We start from the raw sequence: 19,096 nt of genomic DNA, 5'->3' as shown, positions 1-19,096 counted from the left end.
GACACTGCACATTGGAAACAGCATTCCAACCAAATGTTCGCAAAACCAAAAGAGGACAAGGGCTTCTTTAATGGTAGACCACATCATAAACTGCCCACACTAGTCACAAGGCTCGCTCAAATGACTGCGAGCTGTTTTTATCCTTCACATCTTCTTCACAACACTTGCCACAAACACACAGCGAGCTGTTTTTACGGAGCTTCACTGAACAACAGCTCTGTCTTCTGGCTGATTCACGCAAAACGAATTCTTGGAGAATACGAAAAGCACACAGCGAAAAATGTGCCGAGGAGTCAGAGGTCATGAGCTGCGTATTCCTTTGATTTATTGGCACAGGGTTTGAACGTTATGGTTACATCAGATGGCAAAAGTGAAGCTTCGCAGTAAGCAGGAGGTACAAAGATATGTGGAGTTGGGTTAGGATGGAGGAAATTATACATGCGGATGAAATGGGAGCATTTTAACAGAAGACAGTGAAGAATAACAAGAAGCATTGATGCAAACAAAAACTTCCAGTATTATAAGAATTATTTTTTGTGTGTGTAAGTAATCTATCTATTCCATCTATTTCACCTACTGTTCTTTGTCTCTTTATCGCTACGTTCATAAAGTTAATTCACAGGCTCTCCCTCGACTTCACCTGTTAATGGTGATAATAGCAAACATCCAGCTGGCAGCAGTAAGGCTTTCCGACGCACCGATCATTGTTCACATGTCACAAAAAGATCCCTCGGCCTCTGGGTGCTCTTTTTCTCTCTGTGGCCTCCCTCCCCTCCCTCGCTTCTTTCCTTCCTGCATCCCTCTCTCGCTCGCTCTCTCTCCAGTAGCCCCGTGGGAGCGTGAGGGTTGAAATGACACACAGTGGCTGACTGTCGCCCAGGGGCCTGAGTTCTGGCCTTGGCTGGCTGGATCTGTGTGGCAGCTGGTGAGCCCGCTGCCCTCTCTCTGGCCTGCAGCATCAACAGTGGTGGTAGTGGGACTGATTGGAGCCTCACTCTGATCTCTGACTCTGGGGCTGACGCTCAACTGCTCGCTGCTGCCCACACGACTGGTGGTGAGGAAGTGGGACAGAAAGCGGGGATGTAATCAGGAACGCACACACAGAAACTAAACTGTCCAGTGAAATGGCTGACAGTTGCATGTGGAAAAACAAGCACCATTGTCGTGATAGGGGTGTGAGCTGGGCTAGATTCATCAGGGCAGAGATGGCAGAACAATGTGGACTCAGCAGTGACTGTGGTCATTACGGGGTTATGGTGTTGAACTGGCAACCACATTTATTTAGACAAACTACCTGAAAATGCATCGATATGGCATGAGGAAGCTGCTTTTCCTAAGGGCATAATGTACTGCCAGTAATGAGTAATAACTCAAATCTTCTTTGAACCTGTATTGCCTGTCATAGCGTGTTCAAGGCTCAGATTAAACCACTATTTAACGACCATATATAAATAATACCTTTTTGACAAGCTAGCAGCGACTCACTTTACCGCAATCCGTACAGCATTCCCTTTGAAAACAATAGACTTCAGAAAGTCCCACAGAAGATTTCCAAACAAAAAACACATAAAAGGCTGACGTAACTGTCTCACATCTCTGCACCCTAGTTATGGAATAAGGGTTAAGACATCAAACTTATTATTTATAGTATTAGTGGGACTGAATGACTGAGATTCACACCTCCACTCCCAACCCTTCTTAAAGTCAACATCTGATGGTACTGGGCAATATAAGTATTAAAAACGCTGTTTTTTTTTGTTTTTTTTTAAAGAATATGAACTGATTATTATGAGCAAACAATCCCTTTATGGAGTTTCAGTACCTTATACATCACAAAGCTGTTTTAGGCATTTTGTTCTTTGCTGATTTTCCTGGTTAAACATGTCAATTTTTTCAAAATCAGTTCAAGTATGTCACCAGGACAAAACATAAAGGCAGGAATCATGATCGGAAAAAACAAAGATCGTGAATAAAAGTGACTATGTGGACTCAAATTGTGACTCTGATTGAATTTCATGAAATAATTTAGCCCAGGTCCGGTCCAAAAGATGGACAAGCTTGTGACGAGTCAGGCTGGGTTGGGTGGGTGTCGGTGTCTCAGTGGTGTCTGCCGGTGTAAATTCTGTTCCTGAGCACAGCTACGGGAGGGAGGTGGTGTCGGATGCCGGGGTAGTGCTGAATGTGGTCGAACCATCGTGTCACGTTCATATACTGCTCCTTCTCCTGGATGGCCAGCTCCACCTGGGTGAGAGAAGAGGAGGTGAGGTTGACACTCTTTCTTCTCTTTCTTTCTGCACATAATCAGTTTTAATAAAAGGACATTAATATGAAAACGCAAAGATAAAAGCTGCAAACAAACAACAAATGTGATTTAGACCAGTGGCTCCAAACATGGTGGTCAATAAGTCTGGGAGGATGATTTAACATGATAAAGGGAATTTTCTGTTCTTTCACTGCTGTTCCGTAAAATTTGGTTTATTTTGTTCAAACTTTGTTCCGCAAATGTTATCTCTTATTTTATGTCAAACACGGGGACAATTTCACGTCTTCAGGCAGACAGAAAAACGCCTCTTTAAGTCAAACTCATCAGAACTCGTAACTTGTGACGATGATCACAAGTTAACAGTTTTATAGGGTCACAAGCCACAGTGACAGTGAGAAGCAGAGGGGATAAAAAACAGAGGAAGGAAGATGAAAGAAGCTCCTTTTAAGGTGTTGATCATATGAGCATGTACTTCTCTTCAACTTCAAACCAGGTACTAAAGATGTGCATGTGGTGCTGATAGTAATGACAACTATTAACCTCTGAACTCCACCGGCCACCACAGACCTCTCCTCTGTGGGTTTCTGCACTAGTCACGCATGATAGCAAGAGTATACATTTACTGTGGTGCTAAGCTACTCCAGGAAGTGCCCTTGTTTGACATGTTTGTGTCAAACATTTTCCTGTTATTGCATAACACAGGTGGCATAATTCCAGAAAGCATCAGGACGCCCTTGGAAAAATTCTTATTAGGCGTGCGCTTTCATATCATCTAATTAACTAGAATGTGGAAATTCCCCACACAGACAACAATCCAGCCTAAAAGCATTCTAGCATCAGTCGGGTTTAATGTTTGTGTAATGTTGTTTTCCATGAATTGAACATCAGGACAGGCTGTGGTTACGGGTTGGGCTGGTTGACCCCTTGTCCCCGAGGTTAAAAACCACACTGATTGCAAACCAAAGTGACGCTCCTCTGCCTGGTGGCGGGGGGCAACCTTCCATCTCCACCACAACCACTGTCATCTCTCAACATGTGATCCCACCCCTTCCTTCATCTCATTCCATCTTTCCCATTCCTAAACTCACTTCTTTTTTTTTTGGAATCCTGCAAGGCATAACAAACTTACTTGTTGCTGGTCTGAGGCTAAAGACTTCACTTTGTGCCACATCACTTTATTTCTCTAAAGACAAGTGAGAATGTGTTTATAACCCGTGTGTTCATTGCCAACTTGTTCTTGATGCCCTTTGGCCAAATGACTGGTCTAATTGTGTGTTATGCACTGTGACAAATTGCTTATTAAAGTTGTGGTTTGACTGAAGTGAGCACTGATAGGGAGGGAAAAGGAAGGATGGAGGGATGGATGGATGGATGAGTGAGTCCTTGGTAAATGGTGGTGAGAGCGGTACTGAGGCACAACAAATCAATCACATTTAACCCTGAACTGGAAAACTAAGGAAAATCTCAAAGTTCTTAAAGTTTAGTGTCTTTGTGTTTTAGTTTCAGTTGTTAGTGACATAAATCCTAAAATATAACATCATAATATAACAGCAGCCCTAACCCAAAAACCTTAGATGTAATCCAAACCATTAAAAAAAAACTGAGTTTAACTGAGAATAATCACAATGAAATCTGAATCTGAAGTAAGAGAAAAGGTGACTTACTATGAGTGAATGGATTCCATAGTACATGAAAATATCAGCTAGGGTGAACTGGTTGCCAGCCAGGTAGACCTTGTCTTGCAGGTAGAGGTTGAAGTCCTGCAAGAATCATTTTTCACAACATAAAAAGCTATGCAAATGAGTCCGTTAATTTATGCGTCATGGCATGTATTTCTATGTAAACACACTTGTCTTCACATGACAGATGAATACATTATAAGCATTACATACATTATACATTAGGGAAGAAAATGGTGTTTATATGAATCACTAATGAAGCCTCCTTTCAGAGAGGAGGTGGTGTTTTTGGTCCTATTATGACTCTTGTGGATTCATTGCAGGAGACTGACTCGTTTGTGCTCCGCTGAAAAACAAACTCAAACAAAAGAGAAAGAAAAAGGAATAAAGTCGTAATTTTCTTTTACACAACAGCAGGTTCATTAACCTATATATCTGTGTGTGCGTGAGGTACACAAGTCTGGATCCTAGCTTGCATGCGTGTCTGTGCTATGTGGGTAGGAATAATATGTAACCTGAGGGGGTATCACATCCCTCCCCATGACTGGCGACTTAGCACAGATGCTGTACAAAACAGGCTATTTGTTTACTCCACTACCAAATGACTACAACTCTCGCCTGCAAATCTAATGAAGCTGTCCTAAATTTGTGATGTGTATTTCTCAGTCCGTGTCTGTGTGTGCAAAGTCGTGCATGGAAGTGCTGGTCCCAGGGGAAAGGACCATCTTTAGCACTTGTACATTGTGCGAAGGGAACACTCCACGCACACAGAGCATCTTGAGGGCAAATGGAGTTATTGTGCGGCAAGAGTAGGTGATGCCAAACAAGGCATGAAGACTGCAGACTTCCTTCCCCTTCCACAATCAGATCCTTGGGTTTCTTAGCCTACAGCCATGGAGCTGAAGCCCAGTCGTGCATCAGGGGAGAGGCAGCTCTCCTGCCACCCCCACCCAACACATGGACCTCCACTCTTCTCTACCTGCCCCTGCCTTGAATGCCTTGAATGAAAAAAAACACTGAAAGAAATATTTTGCTATACAGGGAGGTCATGTACAGGATGCCAAAGCACCGCTGTTCATTTTTACATTAGACTGGAACTTATAACCACGAGTAATAGTTATTTATATTGCTGCATGTTTTTTTTGCCCATTTCTTTCTGATGTACTGAGAACTACTATTGTCACTACAGTCCAGAGAGTATCTCTTGTCGTTGTCTTTCTACATATTTGATGCAGACGCAGTGACCTCACAGCGAGTTTACAGTCCCAACATGTTGATGAACTCTGAAAACTGCAATCTCTCAAAGACCATTACAAGTTTGAGGACAATCTCAAATGAAAAAAATATGTTTTCTGACTTTCTCATTCATAGTATACAAATGTCTGTCAAAAACAGAGAGCAGGGGGCGGGCGGTAGCGTAGTGGTTTATGTGGCCGCCCCGTGTGTAGAGGCTACAGTCCTCGCTGCAGCCGGCCCTGGTTCGAGTCCTGCATCGGACGGCCTTTGCTGCATGTCATTCCCCCTCCCTCTGCCCGTTTCCTGTCTATCTTCAGCTGTCCTATCGATAAAAAGGCAAAAAAGAAAAAAGAGAGCAGAAATCATAAAGCCTGTAATGCAATACGTGGAGTTCAAGATGTTGGTGCTCTCTGTTGACTAAAGAGTGAACTCACCCAGCTGTAACTGGCTGTATGCTGGAGTATTTGCTTCATAAAACGAGTGGTAATACACAACTTCTGTGGCAGCAGGAAGTCACCCAGTACTAGTCTAACTTTGGATTCAGGGCCAAATTGGCCTTGCTTATTCATCATCACAATTACATGAGTGACAAGATGTTCACTTCCTGGGGTGAGAAAGTTTAAAGAACTCCTGCAGTTGACAGTTTTTTTTATCTCTGGAGAATTTAATAGGAGATGACTGGTGTGCTTGAAAGAAGAGTGTTAAGGACGGAGCTAAAGCAGCAGGACAAGACAGGGGGGCCACCGGGGACCAGAGCCGAGCTGCTCAGGGCGACTTCCTTCTGTAAGTGGCACCATTAAAATATTTAAGAGGCCTGTCCAGATAACATGCTGCCACACAGCATGACTTCTCAGCCATGCCACAACAGCATGTCACGCTGAGAAGCACACACACACACACACAAACACTTCATGCTGACACAACAGTGCCAAAAGGCGCTTAGCGTCCAGAAGACCAGTGGCTGGTGATCCATTTCACGCTGACTGGCGTCAAGCACATTAAAGCATTTTATTTTGTCGTGTGGGGGCCATGTCACTGAAGGGCCATACATCAGTCTGTGTTCCTGTCGCTTGTGCCTTAACAAGACAAACACACATAAGCACATCGGTCGGGCTGGTCGGCAGAGAAAGGGAGAATGTGAGAGATACTGAGAAGCTGTGAAATAAATGAATGAATGAATGAAAACAAAACAATAACAACAACAATAAAAAAACAAACAGAATAACACTGACAAGCTGGAAGCAGATGCATTAATGTACAAATGCGTTTATGTCTACAAGACACAACACGACAGCTATTTGGAAGCACAGGATTTCTGCGTCTCTACCTTCAGGACGGTCTTGACGTCTTCCTTTGTGCAGCCGTCCAGCTTGGTGACTCTGTGCTCGAGCCACTGCTGCACCACAGCCCTGCTCTCCGCGGAGTCGCCCAGCAGCTCCGGGCGCTTGGCTTCTTTCACCAGGTGACAGGCGATGGTCACCAGGCCGACCAGTGCAGGATCATTGTTACTCTGTAGCACAGGAACCTGCATGAAGAGGTGTGACAGGGACAGAGACAAGTTCAGACTTGTTTACTTTACACCTCTTTGAAGCCTCTTGAAACTAAATTGTTGGCTCTCATACGCACGGTGATGTTTCACTTAAAAAAAGATGAATTTAATAGTGGAGTGTGTTGTTTAACCTTCAGGTGAAACAAATGAATATTTACAGTGAGGTGTCATGCACTGACACTCCTCAGCAGACACTGACAGTCTAGAAACGGACATGCGCAGAGCGTGCCGCTGTTCCCATTGTGCTGAGCTGTGTGAATAAGAAGCTGCCACCAAATGTCGCTGCCTGGATTTGCTCTGAGTCTCAGCCTGACCGAGGACAGAGCTCACTGACTCCCAGCTGATAACAGCAGGTAGATATGGCACCGAGCCTGCACGCTCAACACACATGACTCGCGTGTTAGCATCTTCCAGCTAGCCACGGTGTGCTAATTACAATAGCTTACGGGCTCCCTGCACGTTTAAACGGCGGTTTGAAGAAACAGTGGACGCCGCAAAGATGTACGCTGATGTCACCTTTTTGTCTCCCTGTGTGCTGTACTTGTTCGGCTTTTTTAATCCCAAAAACTTCTCCAACGATGATAGCTCCCGTAACGCCATGTTTCTTACTGTCGGAGAGGGGCGGTGTGCGGCGTGCGTGTGATCTGATTGGTTGAACGTCTCAACTCCCGCCCACTAGAGTTTGACTGACTGCGAGTTTAACCAATAACAACACAGCATGAAAGTCTTTCATTACGTTGCATCACTGAATGAGCCATCATCCATAAATTAAAATAAAATAAAATAAAATAATTGTTAAAAGCAAAATACATATTGTTTTTTAAATGTAGAGAAATATGACTACAAATTTTATGTAAGGATAGAGAAGTGTATGCGGTATCCTCATGTTTTATATAGCAGAAATTATATTATATTATTTTAGTTTAAGTTTTATATGTTATATAATGTATATATATCTATATATATATATATATATATATGATATAATATATTATATATATATATTAATAATAAAAATCAATCAACTAGACCGATTTTTCAATTTATCTATTTATAGGCCACATTCTCACTCATGTCCTTATTAAGAATAACAATAATACAATATCACTAATAGGTTTTATTTCAAATGGATGTCAGATAAATGATATAAATGATATGTATACTAGTATAAACAGAAGAAAATCTGTATTACTTTGATCTGCTAGACTGCTGTGATTTGTGAGCATGTCTGACCACATAACCAAGGAAACTCAGGGTTCACTTGGGTGAACAAAAATTAGTGCCATGGAAGCCATCTAGTTCATAGTAACATGGTTTTTTTTGCATTACTTCTCCACAAGGATTTGGGGTTTGTGGTTAAATGGAATCAAAATGACAGTCTGGAGTTTCAGTCTGAAGTCCTGCAGCAAAGTTTCCCCGTCCTGTCTGTCTGTCTCTGCAGTGTGTCCCCGCTGTGACATTGTGTGTGCTGTGTCTGTTTGGATTTACACTCTGCTGCTATGATTTCTCCATAATGAAATGTCACCCATCAGTCAAAACTGAGCTTATTAGCTATACACGCTTAAAGTCTGTGGGTATGTGGGACAGCATGGAAAGTGACACCTGGGCTGAGGTGTCACACTACAAGCTTTCTTTCCATCCCCAGCAGACCCACTTTGCAACAGCTCACCTGGATGACAAGACTCAATGTCATGTCTGCAGCAATACAAATCAAATTCTTATTTTAGATTTTTATTGACCTTATTCAGACTGCAATAAAATGTACAAAAGTTGTAAAGTGAGGGAGACAGGAGCTGGCTAGTCCAAACTGAAACACATTGTGACTTCTTTGTACTGTAGTGTATGAGTAGAAGTATGAGGTAAAAGTACTAAGGAAGAATTCTCCTGTCCTGCTTCTTTCACTGATATATTATTATATCTTCTTATATTAGATTATCATTATCGATGCATTAATTTGTAGCTGGTTTTGGTAGAAATAATTTGAATTGCTTATTAATTATTGAGTATTTGACATTTTAACCTGTAAAACTAACTAACAAACAAAATTGTCAAATAAATGTACTGAAGTAAAAGTGCAGGATAAATTAGCCTAGTTTAAAATGGAAATACTCACCACTGGATCTGTATACAGGAGCAAACTGTGCAAATAAAAACAAATCTGCTTTAGGGCCGAGTCGTCATCCACTTAATTGGAGAAAATAATTTCCGATCTTGTACTGTACAATGGGTCTTTATTTTACCGCAGACATTTTGATTTGTCATAGCAGGAAAAAAATACAGGAATTACTAATTACATTAACGAAGGCTCCATTATATTCAAGTATCCCAGTAAACCATGTCATAGAGTCATCATTAATTATTTTATTTATTTCTGTGTGTCATGTCAAAATGTCATCCATGAAAAAGGACCTATGAGGCACAAAAGCAAAATCAATGAATGTGTGTATTTTATTTCTCCGTATTTGCCTGTTTTTTATTTGAACTTTTGTGGTTCATGTTTTTTCACCACAGGGAGGGAAACTGTGAATACAATGTCCATATTCCACATTATGGAATTCAATATTCTATCATAATAAGGTAACTACGAGTACCTGGGTCATACTCTGGTCTGGCACAGTACTTCAATGTTGAGCATCTAGGACTTCTTGATTCTCATATACAGTAGACAGCAGCTGTGATGTTTATTCCCTTCCACATACCCATGTACTCACATCTTTCCCTCTCACCGTGTGCACATAATATAAAAGAACAGATGATATTTTTAAACCCAATTCGTTGGGAAAAAGCTGTCCCAGAAAACAAATTAATTATAAGAATGAGTACACAGACTATCACAAATGATTAGATGCCATGAAACAAGGTAAGGCTAATTCTCTGTATTTTTTTTTTTTCATCTAACCTTCCATTTTTTCCATTTGTTTATAGGCTCCAGCACGTCACACACTTTTACCCTAGTAGTGCTTCCATAAACGCATGCCTAGAGCGTTAAAGTGTGTCTCCTTTAACTAAATGCCTCCAAGCTGCCACATCCTGTCTGTACTCAGGCGGGCTGAGGACAACGATCCCCAGTGCCCAGGACTAACTGTAGCCTGTGGGAGTTTTCTCATACCCATTGTGATACACAATCTGGGGTCACATTAGTAAGGAAATCTACAGTGGGGGTCACCGATAGTGCCGTGGGGCTTCCCAAGGCAGGCATAGCCATAAACACAGCCTCAGTCCTAGTACGTATATCCCCCTCTGCTTAGTCTGTAGCTTACAATATGCTGTTACACTGATTTGTCTGGGCCAGGATGCAGGACCACAGCCCTGCCTGTCTTATCTGCTACCTTTCATGACCTGTGAAAGCTCTCTGACTGAATACTGTATTTTAACCACACAGATGCTCACAGAAGGAGAGGGAAAGGATTGGTTGTCAGTAGTCGACATGATCGCTGTCAGCTTGGATTGGTGAAATTGGTGCTAGGTCGGATCCCCGGTGTGGAGTGAATATGGGGACATGCGCCAGGCGGTCGGGTGACAGTTTGGGAGAAGGCTTCGAGTTGTGAGATAAAGACAGGCAGATGTATGAGGGTCGGAGTGCTGCCTGTACCTTCCACTGCTGTCAGGTTTTAGTTTTAATTTTATCTTATAAGAGCTTGATGCATGGTCGACTTCTTGAAGAAACTAACGTAAAAAACAAATTTAACTAATGGATTTGTCTCATACAGTTAAAGTGATCAAAACATAATATGAGCCTTTTGGCAGAAATGCTTTTTGTGGTAGCTGTAAAAAAAAAAAAATTCTTCTTGGGGTTTATTTTCATCACATGATGCTCCTTTTGATTCAAAAACTGCTGCCACGGTTTATTTGTTTATAAAATATCTTCCCAAAAGCCCAAGGTGGCATCTTTAAATGTCTCAATAACAGTCCAAAAGCCAAAGATATTAGTTTATTATCACATGAGCAGAGAAAAGCAGCAAATCCTCACATTTATAGAAGCTGGAGCCAAAGATTATTTGCCAATTTCACCAGAAAAAAATCCTTAAACGCTTATGAGATCAACAAAATAGCACCTTATGAATTTAATTTCCATCGAACAATCTATACATAGTTTCAGATCTTGTTTTAATCTTCTTCAAAGCATCTAAATCTCATCTCCATGACATGTTTATCATTCATTTCCCGGCCAGACCTACTATACAGTAAGTCACTTTCAGCCACTGTAGTATATGACTAGTCCGCACAGTGTGTCTTTTGGCTCCGGAGCTGCTGGATCTTATAGTGGAGGAGAGTAAGAGGATGCCAGAAATGTCACACCTCCAGGCGGGACCTCTGGGCCTTCATGACGACAACAGTGATGGGATTATATGAACCACCCTGCTGCTCCATGCAGAAACAGGCACCCAAAGGCTAAAAACAACAAGCTGGTCCCCTCACTCCATCACACACGAACACGTGCACACATGCAAATGAGTGTATGTTCGAATATATTTACAAGGGGGATGGAAGGGTTGGATGAGCCAGTGACAGGAGTGGAGTGATGACATTTTTGTGGCATTTTGTGTCTTTCCCTTAACATTTGTGACACGAGATTAGCATTGGAAGGCATGCTCTGAAGTCTGTGTGTGCAGAAGGAGGGTGGTTGAGTCTCTGGCTGATCAGGAAAGGCCCCTGGAGACAAATGAACAAGTAATAAAGGCACTTTCTCCATTTCCTCCTGCTCTGCTTACATGCCAACCCACAATGCTGTGGGACATGCTGGGGGACACAGTACCAGCTAACAGTAACAACAAACCCTGTCCCTGCCTCCCATCCAGCATCAGTCACTTAGGACTATTAATTACCGCTCTGAATTTCCTCCTCCTTACCCGTAGCCATCCGTGTCCCCCTCAGACAAACAACCTCGGTGCGAGGATCTTGATTATTATAGTTTCTGAAAAGTCAGATTGTCTTTTATTGAAGTTGCCCACTGGCCATGCAGGTTTCTCTCCATCTCTCTCTCTCTCTCTCTCTCGGTTCCTCTCTGCCTCACTCTCACTCTGTGTCTCTCGTCCATGATTCAGACAAAATCTTGGAGGACGCCGAAGCTGCTTGCTGTTGCCGGGAGGTTGACCAGGGAGACTCCCATGTTGTTGGAGGCTTGAACTCATGCAACACACATGAGGGTAAAGCATGCACGTAAAACACACACACATGCTAAGCGCTGGCTATAAGCTGCAGCTTCTTGTGTGCAGCTCCACAGTCATTTTGCTGTTTTGTGCTTTACCAGCAGGGAGCACTGTGGGTCTTTCAGAAATCACAAAGTCCAGCTCTCTTCACAGTCCACATGGCTCTAAACCAGGACTCTGCCTTGTAAAAATGAACTTTTTTAAAATCTGAAATAAGAAAGTGACTATTAAAAAGAGATGGGATCATGTGGAACTCATAGGAGTATTGAAACCAGTGTAACTGCATCTAGAAAAATAATGAAACTAAGACATTGGAGCACTTTTATTGTCTTTTAAGAGCATTTTTTAAATTATAATTCTGCATTAGATATTACTTCATTATAATATTTTAAAGATTTTAATCTGTGTGTTGACAGGGAAATTTGCATGTTCCGCATATGACCTTATATCTAGGCTGTGCAAATGAGGAGCAGGTTCAGTTGTGGTGTTAAGCACCTTGCGGTAGCTTCTTTTGTTAAAGTGATTTGCATCTGGACACATTAATATATATATATATATATATTTTTTTTGGCAGTTTTCAAAAGGTTAAAATGAAACTCCATCTTTTTGAGTGCAAAGTTTGAAATGTTTAAGAATCACAGGCGTACGAGAACACATTTGGGAAACCTCTGCCCAGGTCCTAATCCTCCCGCTCATCCGTCTTCATGTCTTTAACCCATTAGTTTGATTCACTACCTCTGGAGCGGGAAAGTGAAAGCTCAGGCCGGCACTTGTCTCTCCTATGACTGTGCCCACTATATCCCTTTCGCGTGGCACTTTATGGCCTTGCTGGAGAGAGGGGTAGAACGGACACGTATGTGTGTGCGTGACTGAGGAATATGACGGAGAGTTGGGGGGTGATGGTGGGGATGGTGGAGAGATAGATATAGGGAGATTCAGAGGGTTATTTGTCCCTCTTCCCCTCTCTGAGCGCTAGGAATCATGGTCTGCATGACAGGTCGCCAGCCCCCGTCGGGGGTGATCTATATGAGACCCTCTTTATTGGCAATTTCAACCCAGGGACAGATGAGACTGCAGCCAGCCAGCCGGACAGCCAGACTATGATGAAAGCGCCCAGGACTCACCTGTGACTCTCGCACTGAAGGCTAGAGAAATAATGCATCAGGGGTTATATGTGGAGCTATGTGTGGTGTGTAGACGTATGAGCCATGAGTGTATGTGTGTGTGTGTGTGTCTGTGGTAGAAATAATGTATGGCTGCTGTCATGCCCAGAGGTCTCCGTTTAGTATGGAGAGAATCACTGAGCTGTGTTGCAGGCAGATTTCGATTGAGATGGTTTGGATACTTTACATATTGTTGGAATGTAGGGTAAATAATTCAGCTCAGAGCAACAGTCAAGAATCTGTCTGTGACTTATTGCTTTTGGCTTCCTCGGAGTAACATGGCTGTCGAACACGCGTACTCCATAACAAAGCACATAGTGCACTGCATGTGAACCATATAAACTCTTTCTGTGCTGTTATAGTGGAATACTGTTCCGCCTGAGTGCTGAGAAACATTAAAAAGCATTCTAAAACCTGTATTAACGCTGATTGTAATAAAACATTAAAAGCCACCATAAGTACTAAAACATTACTTTAAGATTCTGACTGAACTGAAACATAACTCCATTCTCCTACAGACTTTTCTTAACATCCTGCACTGGGTAACACTGATATCACATTCAGCCCTCCTCTCCCAAGTCTGCGAAACACATTTCCCATTTTTCAAAGTCTTGAATCGCACGAGGCAAATCACTGGGAACTAGCATGACAACATTCAAGCTCTGAGCAGACAATATGTCCCGAGGCCATTCCTCCATCCAACGCGCTGCTGAATGAAAGACAGAAGCTTGCAAAGCAACGAACACCATGAAATAGCCCTGTAATGAACAATTGCTCTCATATGAGAAGGCCCGTTCAGTCAGGACCAGCCATTAGACCCGTCTCTCTCTGTTCACTCCTAATCGATTAGTACAGTCTGCAAAGCATTGATCAGCGCTTTGCTTTCAAGTGTCAGGATGGTGGGGAGGTTTAGAAAATGCAGATTTAATGGTACTGAACACGTTTAGCAAGAAGCTAAACTAAAATCTACGTTTGTGGTTTTGAGTAAAGTAAAGCAGATGAGTTCAAGCTTTAGGATTCTCAGAATAGTGAAAATTAGGATTGTGGCTGCAATAGTGTATACATCCTTTCACTCCGTCATTGTACAAAAGGTTGAATTTCTGTTACTGGAGTTTTCTAACAGCTTTTTCATAAGCGGTGTAACAGAGACCTGCAGATGTACAACTAGACCTATTAATAATTTGATCTTCTAATTGAAACATCTGTGCTCCAGCTGTTTAAACACAAAGGAGACTAAAGGAGTAAAAGTAAAAAAAAGTCAGAAAGAAAGTTCTGTGTTGATAATGATGAAGAAAGAACTAGTGAGCCCTTTAATCTTAAGCTTATTGATCGATTGTATTGATGTATTGGTAATATATATTACAAATACCAGTGTGGTGTTCTGTATATTGCAGTAATGACATGCAGGTGCACAGGCTTATAGTGTTTAATTCATTAAGCTGTATTACGCATAGTAATTTATGTGTGTAAGTGCCTGTGAGTATATATCCATTACGGTTCATATAAATAAATGTATGCATGTATGCTATGTCTATATATAATTCTGTGTGTTTGTCGTGCTGTATTCCCTGTGTTTGTCATTCTGCTGTCTGTGTTAGCCGTCCTGTCCCGTCCTCCGTGTACACTCAGCATCTAATTAACCTAATAAAGTGTAGCAATTTTGACATTTAGGGGCCTAATTTGTTCCACAGTTGCGGACTGGCTGACCAGCGTTGCAGATAACGTGGACTGACAGGATCAGAGAAAAGTCTGTTTATCTGGGGAATTAAAGGGTAAAAAGAGGCCTGGCTTGGTGATAGGTACTCTCCTGTACGGTGTGTGCGTGTGTGTGTGTGGGTGGAAAGAGAACTTTGTGCTTGCGTGTGTGTGTGTTTCTGTGTGAGTCACTGAGAGTAAGTGAGAGACAGGCCCAGTTATTACTTAAATGGCCCATGATATAGGCTGATACAGAGTGTCCGCTTGTTTAGGCCTATCAACATTGTCCATCTAAAAATTGTCTATCTAAAATGTTGAACTTGTGACCTTTGCCTCAGGTTCCTCTTGGCTTGCTGGTGGCGTTCCACATGCAGTGTGTTCTGTCTTTGCAAATCTCCCTCTTAATAAAGCTATCAGATTTCCCAATAGGACAGAGAAGCACACACACACACACACGCACACACACACACACACACAGACACAGCAGTGCTCTGTTTGCAGATACAGCCAAAGACAATCTTCCCATCTACCTGGGGGGACCTGCTAGCGCCGGTGCTCGCGGCGATACACATCCTCCATCAAAACATCACTGACAGAGAAGTCAAGTCGCTCTCTCTCTCTCTCTCCCCTACTGCCGCCTCCGACCCATAACCCATTTATCTTGAGATAACTTTGTCAGATTGTCAACCAAACTCTCCGGTGGGAGCCGGGCCCAAAGCCTATTACGGGGGAATCAGCGAAGGCCGAAGCTGGTCACTGCTAAACGGATACTCCCTCTGAGCTCCCCCCCCTGCCTTGACTGCATTATTGGGGCTGCTGTTCCCACATCCGCTCAAGTCAGCTAGTCAGGCAGTCAGTAATCATGTTGCTCAAATCCCTCACCGTTCAAAATTGCGTTGGTTTATTGATTACATAAACAGAGAGCGGTTATCAGTGAGCAGATGTAATGCTTGTAAAAATGTGAGTCTAACCGCATTCAGTGTTGTTGACCTCTGGTGTCACTCACTCCTTCCTGCCTTCCCTCTGGCTGTTGGGAATGAAATGTGTGTACATAATGAATAACCAAAAACACTTTTTTAAGTTGTAGCTGTGTCGGTGGCAGCAGTAGCATCAGTGAGATGGGTTTGTGTTTGAGTGTGTGTGTGTGTTGTGTGTGTGTGTGTGTGTGTGTGTGTGTGTGTGTGTGTGTGTGTGTGTGTGTGCAGATTTTCTTTAACCCCGATGCTTTGTGACATCGCCCAGGCCACTCTGTGCTATTCCCGGCCAGGAGATCTTGGGTTCATGAATAATTTGCCACCGTTAATCTCGAGCGGTCTTGATTTACTCTGGGATGCCTTTGAAGCGCCAACATGCTGAGGGCTTTACGGGGACAGCTACCAAACTAAGGAGACTAACAACAGCAATAAAGGGAAGTGAAAGAGGGAGAGACGCAGTGAGAGGAGGATGAGGGGAATCTATTCTTCTTAGAGAGTTGCTTCCCTGTTTTCAGGGATTTCTTTTTTTAAATAGCACTCCAAGGCTTTTCTCACAGAGAGGGAATTATTTGTTATATAATGTTCAAGAATGAAATGTTGTTATATCACTGACATTGCAATAAGGTGCAGTTAGCATGACTTCTTGATCTGGTATTGACTGACTTTAAGGGATCCCTCCTCTGTGGCTCTTCCTGAGGTTTCTTCCACATTTTTTCCCTGTTAAAGGGTTTTTGTGGGCAAGTTTTTCCTCACTCGAACCGAGGGTCTAAGGACAGAGGGTGTCACTCCCTGTACAGATTGTAAAGCCCTCTGAGGCAAATGTACTTTGTGACTTTGGGCTATACAAATAAAATTAATTTGAAATTGATTTAAGATAGAAAAGTTCTCCTGGCCCACAACTTGAACATTTTAGCTCACACAAATTTAAAGTGAACATATGCTGGACGTTGACAGTAACAGACTACAATCAAAAACATCAGTTAAAATGGATCAGACGGGTTTTTTCATGTCTTTCATGTGAAACTGAGAGAAAAATGCAGAAAACAACCAACCTGAACAAACGTTCAAGCAAAAACAACCCAGACAGGTAGACAGGCTTGCTAGATTGTTTTTTTTTTTTTGCCATCTAACAAAAATGTAGATTGGCTTTACTCCAGCTACTGCTAGATAACCAGTGATAGAAAGCTGGATAACTATCTATATACAGTAGATAGATAGAGAATAAATGGCTGTCGTCCACACATGTCATCTCCCCTATAGCCCTCTGTGTGACACCCCAGTTTAGCAGTGTAATGACCCGGCACTAACAACTTTCATTTGACTCTATCAGGGTCAATGTCAGCCACTGTATCTTAATCATTGGCCCAGAATGGACACACACAGACAGGTGTACCATAATTAATGGATTATAAAAGGAGTATTTAATTTAATCAAACATGTTTGAGTGCTGCATTGATGAAGCGTAGAGCGCAGTATAGTTTGGTTACCCATTTACATGTCTTTTTTCTTATTATTTTATTAGTACTTTGTGTTATTATTATTATTATTGAGTTTAAAATGCTTATTCGCACCAAATTAGCATTTTCAACTGGTGTGAAATGTACCTTCCCCATCTGGGAAGCAGATTTAATTGAATCAAGATAGCGTCAAATGATTGTGGACAGTTTTATTGAACGTTAATTTGCATGCTGCTGCGTTTAAATGACTTTTGAATTCTGATGGCTACTTCTAGCAGTTATCATTAGAAAATGATGATAAACAACCACTTATTGACAGATAAAGTGACCTACTCTGCATGTGTGTTAGTGTTGACCCTGGTTAGCATTGTGTGCGTGTGTGTGTGTGTGTAGATGTTATAAGCTGTCAGGGTACAGAGTGTGGTCCCAGGTGCTTGTGTCCTTGTTTTGGGACCAAGCCCCTAAAGGCCATGATGGGGGCCTGTTGTTTGGGCTCGGAGGCTGAGCTCCGAGATTTATTCTGAGGAGGAATCACTACACTAGTCACTCTCAATAGGATCTAGTGGTGTTTACCGAGCATACCTGAGGCAACACGTGGCAAACTGTTTGCTAAACTAGATCCAAACAATGATGTTGTGTGTGTTCATGGGTTTTCTGACTTTTTCTTGGGAGGGACTTCAGCTCAACTTAGATGTGCATGCTAGGTTATTGTTCTGAGAAAGTAGCCTATCATCCTGGACTGTATTTCTTTTTGTTTCTCTGGTCAAAACTCCTACTGTCCAAATCTTTAGCAGACGTAACAATTTACAAATATACTTAAACACGATTCCTACAAGGATACGTCTAGAGATAATCGTATATTAAAAGTGTTTCTTTGTACTATAGACCAAAAACTATTTAAACTAACGATAGTTTGACATTTTGTGAAATAGCCTATGCTTGTTTGTTGTTTGAGAATTGAATATTGATACACTCATATATGCTAAATATGAAACGGCTGTCAGCCGAGCTTAGCTTTGCAGAAAGACTGCAAGACAGGGCGAGACAGCTAGCCTGGCTCATTCGCCTAACAGCCTAACAACTCTAAAATCCATTTAACAGTTTGTTTTTTATATGCATCAAACAAATGTGATACAACATGCACTGAGTCACGCTAGTTGTTTCCCCCCTGCTTCCAGTCTTTATGCTAAGTTAATGGTATTCTGTTGCCTAATATTGAACAGACAGACATTAGAGTGGTCTCTTGGTAAGACTGCAAATAAGCATATATCACTTTTCATTAGACAGCACAATTCGCTCTTTTATCATCTTTTGTTTGAGTTCCTGTGGTAGAAGAAGACTGCAATGGAAATAAATGCTAAAATAATACTAATTGTGCTCTCTCTTTGTCTTAGTCTCAATCTATTCTGGTATAAACATTATAAAATAATACACAGCAACCAACAAAGCTACTACGTAAAGTAAGTGTTTTGGATTGTAGTTGACCTCAGACAACACAGAGCGTGAGATATCATGTACAGTAGCGTGTACAGTATGGTATGCTACCAGCTTAGCTTAGCTTTGCGACTATTTTGGTGGAGCCCTGAGGGGTCCAGACAGAGAAACACAGCTTGGAAACACAAACACATATGCATTTAGGGTTTCTGCCTCTGTTAATTTCCCATCTGCATTATCCACTTATAGACAGCCGAGTGAATGAGATGTGTATCACCCCAGATATAAATTCACTTCCTGGAAACACTTAACCAGGATGTCCTGTTTATTAGTCTTGTCACTCATCAAATGAATGTCAAATACAGTGCAAGCTCTTTCTTATTAGGCTAGATTTACTCTTTTAATACTGTTGACTGCACCGGGAATTGCACAGGAGGGGCCTCTTTGAATAGTCAATCTTTCACTTACTATATTATTTTACATTTAGACATAAATA

General features: G+C 42.0%; 1 protein-coding gene across 1 annotated transcript; it reads right to left on the bottom strand.

Moving 5' to 3' along the window:
* Nucleotides 1-300: 300 nt before the first annotated feature.
* eef1e1 (eukaryotic translation elongation factor 1 epsilon 1) lies at nucleotides 301-7,377 on the bottom strand. The gene is made up of 4 exons (XM_019253084.2): nucleotides 7,244-7,377; nucleotides 6,506-6,703; nucleotides 3,928-4,023; nucleotides 301-2,241 (listed from the first exon to the last, which is right to left on the bottom strand). Exons 1-4 carry the CDS (start codon nucleotides 7,325-7,327, stop codon nucleotides 2,098-2,100), a joined length of 522 nt encoding a protein of 173 aa, XP_019108629.1. The 5' UTR covers nucleotides 7,328-7,377; the 3' UTR covers nucleotides 301-2,097.
* Between the last annotated feature and the right edge of the window lie 11,719 nt (nucleotides 7,378-19,096).

The sequence above is a fragment of the Larimichthys crocea genome, chromosome XXIII (genome assembly GCF_000972845.2).
Source record: "Larimichthys crocea isolate SSNF chromosome XXIII, L_crocea_2.0, whole genome shotgun sequence".
Lineage (NCBI taxonomy): Eukaryota > Metazoa > Chordata > Actinopteri > Sciaenidae > Larimichthys > Larimichthys crocea.
Note: the sequence above shows the minus strand (reverse complement) of the source record. Positions and strands in the feature narration are given on the sequence as shown.

What these genes read in the sequence shown, in the direction of transcription:
- eef1e1 (XM_019253084.2), bottom strand. Translation starts at nt 7,327, where the DNA reads ATGGCGTTACGGGAGCTATCATCGTTGGAGAAGTTTTTGGGATTAAAA. An exon ending in ACGTCAAGACCGTCCTGAAG is followed by an intron (nt 4,024 to 6,505) that starts GTAGAGACGCAG and finishes TGATTCTTGCAG; the next exon opens with GACTTCAACCTCTACCTGCA. An exon ending in ATGGAATCCATTCACTCATA is followed by an intron (nt 2,242 to 3,927) that starts GTAAGTCACCTT and finishes TCTCTCACCCAG; the next exon opens with GTGGAGCTGGCCATCCAGGA.